This window comes from Platichthys flesus, chromosome 14, assembly GCF_949316205.1.
Source record: "Platichthys flesus chromosome 14, fPlaFle2.1, whole genome shotgun sequence".
In the NCBI taxonomy this organism is placed as follows: domain Eukaryota; kingdom Metazoa; phylum Chordata; class Actinopteri; order Pleuronectiformes; family Pleuronectidae; genus Platichthys; species Platichthys flesus.
In genome coordinates, this window is record NC_084958.1 from 5,931,533 (window position 1) to 5,942,043 (window position 10,511).

General features: G+C 38.9%; 1 protein-coding gene across 2 annotated transcripts; it reads left to right on the plus strand.

Annotated features, from left to right (window-relative positions):
• Window positions 1–406: 406 nt before the first annotated feature.
• Window positions 407–7,856, plus strand: urod (uroporphyrinogen decarboxylase). 2 transcript variants are annotated; one of them, XM_062404101.1, is made up of 10 exons: window positions 414–611; window positions 2,212–2,324; window positions 2,633–2,712; window positions 2,980–3,042; window positions 3,593–3,790; window positions 3,897–4,058; window positions 5,002–5,136; window positions 5,484–5,584; window positions 6,526–6,592; window positions 7,231–7,856. In XM_062404101.1, the coding sequence occupies exons 1-10, from the start codon at window positions 589–591 to the stop codon at window positions 7,393–7,395; spliced, it is 1,107 nt and encodes a 368-aa protein (XP_062260085.1). In that variant the 5' UTR covers window positions 414–588; the 3' UTR covers window positions 7,396–7,856. The 2 variants fall into 2 exon arrangements, with proteins under 2 accessions (XP_062260086.1, XP_062260085.1); XM_062404102.1 differs by lacking the exons at window positions 6,526–6,592; window positions 7,231–7,856 and adding an exon at window positions 6,309–6,519 and having other exon boundaries at window positions 407–611.
• Window positions 7,857–10,511: the final 2,655 nt, after the last annotated feature.

Below are 10,511 nucleotides of genomic sequence, written 5' to 3' on the forward strand. Positions count from 1 at the left end.
GGAATGTGCCTCTTTATTTACTATGTTTATCTTTTACAATAACTCTGAGACCATGCAACACAAGGAGATAACTTATTTGCAGGTGTGTGAAGACTTTTCCCAAATAATGAAGTCAATTTGTTTTATTTAAAAACATATTTTGTAAAAGAAACATCAAATGTAATCATAAATTGCCTTGAGCAACATTTAAATAATTTAGTAAAAGATGATAGGAAATATTTGGAGCAAGTATGTTCAATATTAAACTGTATTTACCTGGATTTGGACCCCAACCAAATTAATACAGAGACAATTAGTTTATTTCGCAAATAAGATATTATATAAAACATGTGAAGAAACAGAAAAATTCCTCATACATTATTATAATGACCATTTAAAGAAATAAAGCAGTCTTTTATTTGGACACCCCTACCCTCTTCCTGGTTTGAGGATCACGTGGTCGTCCAAGATGGCCGCGCCCTGGAGCAGTGCTGTAGACGAGTTGTGTAAGCGGCTGTTTGACAGTTGAGGAGCCGCTGGTCGTGAGTTCCACCTGCAGAGAGACGGAGGAGCGAGTGACCAGGTCCCATCATCCTCAGAGCCGCAGACATGAGCAAGGACGAGTTCATACTGTGAGTAGCTGCTGCTAGCACGTAACGGTCACACGCAACGCTAATGTTACCACTTACTTAGCGGCTACTAGCTGTTAAGTAAACAGGCCTGAGAGCTGCCTGTGTCATTGTTATGGAACCATTTTAACCCAATAATGAATTGAACTGAATCTTTTTTAAATCATGTCTCAGTTCATGGATTCTACAGATAAACCCCGATAAACGCAGCTGCCTCTATTGTGCAGGAATTAGTTTCAGTTTTAAGAAATTCAATTTTCTCTTGCTCATTTTTAAAGATGGATTCATGTATTAACGAGAATCATAAGCTTAAAGTAACACTTCGGGTCTTTATGATTAATTCGGCATGAAGCTATTTCACCAGAGAGAAGTTCACGTGTTAACAACTAACAACAACTTTTCTAAAATCTGAATTAACTGGTAATTAATATCCATCAGACTTTTGGTGAGACAGTATGTATGTTTGAAATATTTCTCACTGCAATGTTATTAATGGGTTTGTGCTGTATGAAAGTCTGAATGATAGTGGATCTCAACTTGTCTTATTTCGTTCCTTATTCCTTTCATTTTTATTGTTATTTCTACTAGGCACTGGTTCTCCATTCCCCCGAATACACTTTATACTTTTAGGATCACTTACATACACTATATACTTAAATTAAACACTGTCATTGTGCTGAAATTATGTCACTACTGTTTATTTGAATAACAGTAGATAGTAAGTAAATGTCAAAGTAATTGGTTCCACTATGACTCTCATAATATTACATATCACATTTAAGTTATTGTTTTTTATTTTGGGAGCCTTTACTGTAAAGGCTCTAAAATTAAGTCAAAGTTTAGATTCTGAAAAAAAAAGAGACAAACATTATACATTTCTTCTACCAGCAGGTCTGCATATGTAAACAAGTCTTCTTAGGCCTGAGAAGTGAGCTGAAGTTCAACTCAAGTTAACGGAACAATTTCTCCTTTTTCCATTTAGCAGTGGTTCTCCTCATCTAACAGTTTGATTTGCATCAAGGTCGTTTTGAATTTCAGTCCGGTTGCGATGCAGCACTGATAACTCCACTGCAGCCTTTCATCCAACCGTCCTCTCTGCTGCTGGGACACGATAAGAGCAGAGGAGCGTTATCTCCCCAAATCAGTCGGTCATTGGCGGCTCCTCAGCTGGAGGAGCAAAACGATTGCAGAGGCGAGGGAGGGGCACGCTTGTGTTTTAGATAACGGACGCTGGCTGCAGCTGCATTGTGGCCTTCAGATTATTGTCATTCCGGCGTTAGCAGCTAAACTCAACTCTCACCCAAATCTGTATTGTGCGTGTGCTTCAGCCGTTAAAATGGTCCCTCTGCAAACACATCAAAGCCAATATTTGCAACAGTTTGTTCGACTGCTATGCTTAGTAAAGACTGAATGAACATACACGTTTAATATAGTCAGTAGGAGTAATGATGTGAATTCAGGTCCGCCCAAAGAAGATCATTTATCAGCCAGCCAACATCTTCCCCGCCGGGCTCTAACATAAACACATTACCATTGACTGCATTGTTTAGATGTCGGCTGTCGTGATGCTAATACCTTTTTTTTGTTTTTCTTCTTCTTCTAGTCCAAAGGACTTCCCTCAGCTCCGGAATGATACATTCCTGCGAGCAGCGCGAGGAGAAGAAACTGAACATGTCCCAGTCTGGTGTATGAGACAGGCTGGTAGATATCTACCAGGTAATGTCTTTTTATAGTAGGAAGCATTAATGATGGACCTTCTTCTTCAGTGTCCCTGTAATACATGACATTGTGCCTGTAAACCTGATTTCAAAGCCATGTTATTAAATGTTATGTTATACCTGTGCTTTTCCTTCTCTGACATGTCAAGAATGACTTTGATAAAAACAGATCTCATCCCTAATTTTACAAAGACTTTTTTCAAGGCGTCCGAAATGCATGTTCAGCACAAATTATCATTTTCACCAAGATCATAAATTTACTGTCTAATGATGATCATTTGTATTTTTGTTGAATCTAATCTGCAGAGTTTCGTGAGTTCAGAGCGGGGAAGGATTTCTTTGACACATGTCGGTCACCAGAGGCCTGCTGTGAGCTCACTCTGCAGGTACAACACTGGAGTCAGACAGAAAAATACTATTTCAGTCATTTAAAAAAAAAAAAAAAAGCTGTTTTACACAGTTAACAGCCAAACCAGCCATGACTGAGACCCCTACGAGTTGAGTCACATTGAGATCAAGCAGCTCTTTTTAAAACAAAAAAATCTATATATCTTTTGGGCGTCACCATGAGACAACAAAGTACAAACCACAAATTAATTTTTGTCAAGTTTCTTTCTTTAAAAGATAAATTCCTCCCTTTATTCCACTTTTAGCCTCTGAGACGTTTTCCCTTCGACGCTGCCATCATCTTCTGTGACATCCTGGTTGTCCCACAGGTAAACAGACCAGTCTCATTTTTTTAGCATGTCCACAGCACATATCTTATTATTCTGTTACATCTTTAGGTTAAGGTGAAGTTGCATCACTTACACAGTGATTGGCAGTATTTTTAATCACAAGACTCTAAGTCAAATGATCACATGTTATTTAAAAGGGTTTGTATATGGAGCATTTTAGCTTCTGTTAGCTTCTGTTTCAGTTTTACAGTATATACATTATTAAGACTTCTAAAGAGACTGAATATTAGACATATTGTCACGAGCTGCCCAAAAAGAACAGCTTTATGTGTTGGCTATGTATCAGTCAGCTTGTTGTGCCCTCTAGTGGCCATATTGTTGCATACTAGCAGTCAGATCCCACCTGAACCTTTCATTTTCAAGGAAGTGCAAGTGATGGGAAACTGTGCACAGTAAGAAATCTCTGTACAACCATTGAGTGTGTGAATTCTCCAGTTTCCTAACAATACGTCTCTTCCTCTGTTAAAAACTGCAGCCATCTCTCACATATTCTTTTTAATCTTCCTTGCACTGATCTTGCTCCCTGCAGGCCTTGGGTATGGATGTCCAGATGGTGCCAGGTAAAGGTCCCACATTCCCGGAGCCCCTGAAGGAGCCAGAGGACCTGCAGAAACTTCGGGTCAAAGTGGACGTGGCCAAGGAGCTGGGCTACGTCTTCAAAGCCATCACACTGACCAGACACAAGATTGAGGGCAAAGTGCCGCTGATAGGATTCACTGGCGCTCCGGTGAGAATAACAATTTGGCTGATTACGTTATTTAGTTAAAAAAAAAAGTGATATTGATATTTAAGTATTGTGTTTGTTTCTCTTTTCTCTTTGGTGTGTCCCTCAGTGGACGCTGATGTCCTACATGATAGAAGGCGGTGGCTCTCCCACTCACTCTAAGGCAAAGCGTTGGCTCTACAGACACCCGGAGGCCAGCCACATGCTGCTGAAGATGCTGACAGACGTGATAGTGGAGTATCTGCTGGGGCAGGTGGCCGCAGGAGCTCAGGTAATAACTCTGCACCATTGGTGTGGCACATTATAATTCAACTTAAAATCAGTGAGTGTCAAGTCTTTTGCTATGACCATCTGTGAGAGGAATGGCAGCAGTAAGGTTGTTCTGATGTTTTGAGCTTATCATTGAAAACAACAAAAAGCCCCCAAAGCAGACCTCAGAGCTCACGGCTCACATTAGGGGCTGAGGGCTGCATTACCCAAATATAACTGTCCAACATTTTAAATAGTGTTAAAAAATGTTTGGATGCCAATGTAGGCTTGTAAAGACACAATGTCGCCTGCCTTTGTTGTTTTGTTCCTGGAAAATCTGAGACATATATTGTCATGCATTGGTGTTGCTCTTTGTTTTTACTATATCCCTTTAAACTTATTTACACTGGAAAATTGACTACAATGTCAGACGTAGTGACAGAAAATATCGGCTATCTCCCACTCTTAACATAGCACTCACTTTGAAACACTCAGTCCAGCCTCTATCCAGATATGTATAAAACAAAGGAAAACCAACAATTACACAGTTAAAATGAAGTTCATTATCTGGTCTCCTAAACTCACGTTTTGGGAACACCTGTTAAACAGCAGCATGTCTGATAATTATTAATTCGACTGCAGATGTTTCCTAGCAACCAATTTGTACATCATTGAATTCTTTACTTGTTGACACATTCCTGGAGGTTTAATGGTTCCACCTGAGCTGGTGCATTTGTAACTAGACAGGAGTTATAATCTCAGCATGATCTTTATACAAGTTAGTGATTTAATAGATGAATAGCTGGTGCAACACATTCTAGCATATTAAAAGGTTGAAATACCCACATGTAATTTAAATATTGACCTATTTATGAATTGTGTTAAATGCTCCTGCTGCCGATGTGATTAATTGTTGTAAGAAAAACTTACCTGGATTCTTTCCTCCGCTGCTCTGCAATGTTCAGGCTCTGCAGGTGTTCGAGTCCCACGCTGGCATCCTGGGACCCGTCGAGTTCAAAGAGTTCTCTCTGCCTTACCTCCGAGACATCGCCCGCCGGGTCAAAGATAGACTGAAGGAGTCGGGGCAGGATGTTCCCATGGTGAGAGACAGAAATAAAAAGCTTTCGTCCCAGTATATAAATATGAGCTAATTATGTACACATCCGCCCCGAGTAAACAAGTCAACAGCGACAACAATTGTTTTTATTTATTTATCTGTAGCATTGATGTGTGTATTCTTTTGTATTAATTGGCTTCTATGTTAGTTTCAAAACACTGATCTATTCTTATAGACACACGTTGGCTTCACTATTGTTTCCCAAGAGAGATCATTACAGATGCATTTGTTCTAACGAAAACCCCTTTATACCAGATGACCAGCAGATGGCAGCATTTCACCAAAAAAATGAGAAGCGCTCTGAAAATGTAATGTGTGTGTGTGTTCCAGATTGTGTTTGCAAAGGATGCTCACTACGGGTTGGAGGATCTCTCTCAGTCTCATTACGAGGTTGTCGGGCTGGACTGGACCATTGACCCACGCTCAGCACGGTAAAACACACACAGACACACACACACACATGTGTTTGTACTTCTATCTTAGTGAGGATTGGCATAATGCATTCCCTAGGCCCTAACTCTAACTATCCCAACTAAATGCCTAACCCTTACCTAAACCTAATTTTAGCCCTTACCCTAAAACCAAGTCTTAACACTAAAACAGCCCCTTTGAAGAAGTGAGGACTAAAGCAGCAGTCGGGGTCACAAAGTCCTCACATTTCAAAAATGTCCTCACTCTGGTCTATGCTCAAATGGTTCTTACTAAGATATAAGTACAAGAACACACACACACACACCATCACCCCTGAAACCAAGAAGCCACTTGAATTATGAGGTCCTCACAACCACAACAAGGCATTAACACACACACACACACACACACACACACACACACACACACACACACAATACAAAGGGCTATTTTAGTTTTATTATTGATGAATTTTTTCAACACAAATTGAATCATTTAACTCCATCTGCACCAAGCTCTGTGTTAAACATTCCCCATCAGCTCATGGGCTGTTTGTCAGAGAAGTTAGAATCTCAACCTGGTCGGCTCATGTGGTTGTAGTCTGACACATGAAAAGTGTTGAAACATCTATGTGGTTTTAGAAAAGGAATGATTGATGTACTCTGTACTTAAGCCTCGAATCGTAACCTCTGTCAGAGTGTGTAAAATCCTTTTGAAGCTGAATCGGAGCTGACTCCATCTCAGGATGTTGCTGGTCGTGGCAGGAATCATGAACCTTACTGGGTCGTTTCCTGAGGAGCAGGTTAACCATTGCTGACCTCGGCACTGGTCTGTCACAGGGTGCAGCGTATAAGTCAACAGAGTCTGTCTGTGTTTTCTGCCCTACTCATCAAATACTCACCCTGTCGGTTAAAGGATTACCTGTGTGTCCTGTGATGTGTGTCTGTGTGTGTGTGTTCAGGGAGCTCACAGGAGGGAAGGTCAGCTTGCAGGGAAACATGGACCCTTGTGCTCTCTACGCTCCAAAGGTAACCTCCACTTCCTCTCACAGAAACAGTTTGTTCATTTAGGAAAAAGACAAAACAGTGTCACTCAGTCGAGCATATACATGTACCTCCGCTATGGCCCTACAGTCCCCTTTATAAGACCACTTTTAACTTCACTAGATCTGCATCAAACAGCGCACACTCACACATGTTTGTCCCCTAAACATATCTGATTTATTTCATCAAGAATCAACAAAAGTGTCAGAAAACCCCCTACCTCACGATGATAAAGGAAAAGTGTCCCTGACTCAGATCTGCATCACAATGTCATCAGTTTGTATGTGTGCAACTTAGTGTGTCTATCCTTGGCGGAGATGTGCGCTCTTCTGAGTTGCATTCTAGTTTTCTTTTTGATAATAGTTAACTTTTAATGTTGTGTTCCTTCTCTGTCAACTGATGTTATTCTCAACAGCCTGCAAACGTGCTACTTTCAGTCCCAAGCATTCCACTCATTTTATATGTACTGAATAGTCAGGCGCTGTAATTCAATGGTTTAAAGCCAAAACCATTAAAACCAAAACATACTAAAGTCTTACAGCAGTGGAAGCATGACTCATCTAAAAGGTCTGCCATTTGATAGTTAACTCTCTCTCTCTCTCTCTCCCTCTTCCTCTCCTCAGGAGCGCATTTCCGAGATCGTGAAGAAGATGCTGGAGGGTTTCGGCACACGGGGCTACATCGCCAACCTGGGCCACGGCCTTTACCCCGACATGGACCCAGAGCATGTGGGCGCTTTCGTCGAAGCCGTTCACCTACACTCTAAAAAGATGAATAAACAAATGTAAAGGGAGATGTGTGTTCGACAAAATCTCATGATGATTGTGATGGAACAATAAATAGATTTTTTTATTAAAAAGTATGAAAGTAGCAAGCATTGGGTTTAAATACTTAATGGCAACATTAAAAAGGAAACATTTTACTGCTTCATGTCTTTGTTTCAACAGGTGAAAATGACTAAGATGATTCGGTTACATTTAAAAAATGTCTGCATTAGGCGGATGAACAATGGCAAACAGAAAAAAAAAAAAAAATTATTTGATGTTCTGGCACAAAAGTGATAAAAACAGACGTGTTCATTTACATAAATTCAATATCTTCTGCAGATTTTCAGGAGAAAACAACATGTTGGTTTTCTAAGACTCGTCTATAATATGTTGATCTGACCGGGAGTGGATTATGTGTCTGGATTGGAGCAGGATGATATTCTTACAAGTACATGTCCCTTATAAATGCATTTTCAGTGGTATGGGATTGTATTTTTATTAATATTGTATTTATTCAAAGAGCTTTGACTTGTAGTCTTTGACCTAAAGATGATATTAGTCTTAGATTCAAGCTCACAAGGATGTCGCTTTAGACATACAACACTTTCTAACCGTAATGGCTGTAAAAGCTCATCAGTCAAAGCTGAGCTCTTCACCAGTACGAGCGGGTTCATGAGGTGAAAAACATGCAGACTAAAACAAAAGCTACTGGTTTGGAGTAAGACTCTCAGGCAGGGACACACTGCTGCAGTGAGACTATACATTTTTAAAGATAAAATGTCTGCACACAGCGGTGGGTCGTTCCTGTGGCCGACATCTTAGTGGTGAACAAATCCCCTGCTGGATCTCAGCATGGAGACTTTTATTTTTACTGTTGTGGATGAAAAAAGCTTTTAAGAAATACACATAATGAGAAGATGTGTGATACTTTTTACGTTAATCTGGTTTCATCTATGTTTCCTTTCATCAACTCAGACATTGGCTTATGAAGGGAATGACAGTTTAATTATTACGTAGAGACAGGTTTAATATGAATGCATTTTTCCAGAATATTAAAACATCCAAGTGTTTATATCACAGTGTTTTTATTCAGTTCAATAACATTCAATTCAATTTTGGGTTAAATCTATCTTGCTTTGTATTTTATATTATTTGACCAGAGAATTTTGGTCCTGGCCTCGTTTAAATTAAGAATACATTTTTCATGCTCACAAATCTTTTCTTGCTTAATACCCTGTTTGTGATATATATTTTGATTTGATTTGAAGTAGGAGTGGTAAGATTTAAAAGTCATTGAACTATATAACTGTGACATGAGTCTGAGTTTGCTCTCAGGTACAGTCGGTAGAAATTGCCCTCAGAGTGGTACTTTCATACTTTTCGTACATTTAAGAACCTGTGCTTTTATACTTTACTTGAGTAGAGATATTGAATCCACTCATGTACTTTTACTGGAGTCATTTTGAAACAAGTATCCGTACTTGTGTCAAAAGGACAAGATCAATCACGACAATAAGAAATACAGTTTTGTGAAGAGAGCTCTGTAGGTTTGTCACACAGGTCTTTGCAGTCTGAAATATTCATAGTGAGCTGCCTGCTGCTATTTGGTCTCACCAAACTGTAACGCTGTATCCAAGAGACAACCAGTGCTGAAGTCAGTCTGGCTATGTTCCCCAGGGATACACATTCAACGACAAGATATGAAAATTAAATAATAAATATTTAGAAAAACACCATAAATCAAATACATTATTGTTTCCCATGTTGTTTGGTATTATTGTTTTTGCTTTCTTATACACATCATCAGGGGTTAAAGGAGAAGATGAGTCTTCTTCGAGGCAGGTTTGCTTTAGTTTCTGTCACATTCCGCTTCATGAATAAGAAAAGGTCAAATAAAATCAAGTGATAAAATGAAGCATCTTCACCAATTCAGACTCATCTCACCCTGGAAAGCTGACGAGGTGCTAACATCCAATCAGCCCTCAAAGTCTTTGCCTCACTGTGAATTTAACAATTGATATAATTGGGGTTGAAGACAAAACTACATTTTATCAAAATGAGTTTGGCTTAACATAAAACCATGTGCATTGTGACTGTAATCATAGTCAAAGCTCTTTACATGAGGAAGAAGAGATCAGTTAATCCCAAATTGTGTTTTTGTCTGTTAGCTCAGCTAAGAACGTCCGATAAGCAGATTCTGATAAATCCGGTTGTTGTTGCTGCTGCTGATGTTGTTGTTGCTGTGAAGGATTCCAGCAAAAGTCATAACATCATGTGACCAGCCCGGGGTGAAGGGAGGTGTTTGTTATTTCAGGGGCTCCCTCCTCATCAGGGAGGAAGAGACGCCATGGTGTTGGTTCTTGTCAGCCTGGACAGTCCGAAACAATATTTTAGTCTAGAATCGTCATTTTAATTTATTTTATCATCAATTTAGTTGTTTCTTAATTGAATCATTATTAATGACATCATTAATCCATTTTAATAAGATTACACAAGGATAATTTTTAGATATATATATATATATGTAAAGAAAGGGATTGTTATATATTATATGATTATAAATATGCTTTCAGGATTATTATGCTGGTACAAATAAGCAACAACAAAAAGCCAGTCTCTGATCTATAAAGTGCCTTCAATTGTTAATGAAATTCAGGGATGTATTTGCTTTCTATTTGGTAAACAAACCTTAAGCCACGCAGATAATCCATTTCGGAATCCAATAAAGTAGCTCTGAATAAACATATGAAATATTTGAACCTAAATTTAAAGGAACCTTTAAGGTCCCTCTGAGTAAAATTTGATGTAGTTTATCTATAATGTGATTTAGGTAAATTGCATGGATGTTGTTACATCCCCTAATAACAATGTAAACCATATAAAATAACATAAACAAAAACAAAATGTTTTGAAATCTACCAAATTATCATTAAATTTGTTAAAAATTAATTTATACATTTATTTAGACAAATCTGGATTAAACCCATTAAAAGCCTGAATAAAATATCATCGACCTGATGTAAACCAATAGCAGCCAACCCGTCTAACACCTTAAGATGATAACTGAGGGATCAGGCTCAAACTGAAGTCGATTACTAAGTCGGAAAAAAGTTTAGTAGCATTTATAATCTGCTTAA

Coding starts and splice junctions, on each gene's coding strand:
- urod (XM_062404101.1), top strand. CDS start 589: ATGAGCAAGGACGAGTTCATACT. Junction 2,325..2,632: donor GGCTGGTAGATATCTACCAG/GTAATGTCTTTT, acceptor TCTAATCTGCAG/AGTTTCGTGAGTTCAGAGCG. Junction 5,585..6,525: donor ATTGACCCACGCTCAGCACG/GTAAAACACACA, acceptor GTGTGTGTTCAG/GGAGCTCACAGGAGGGAAGG.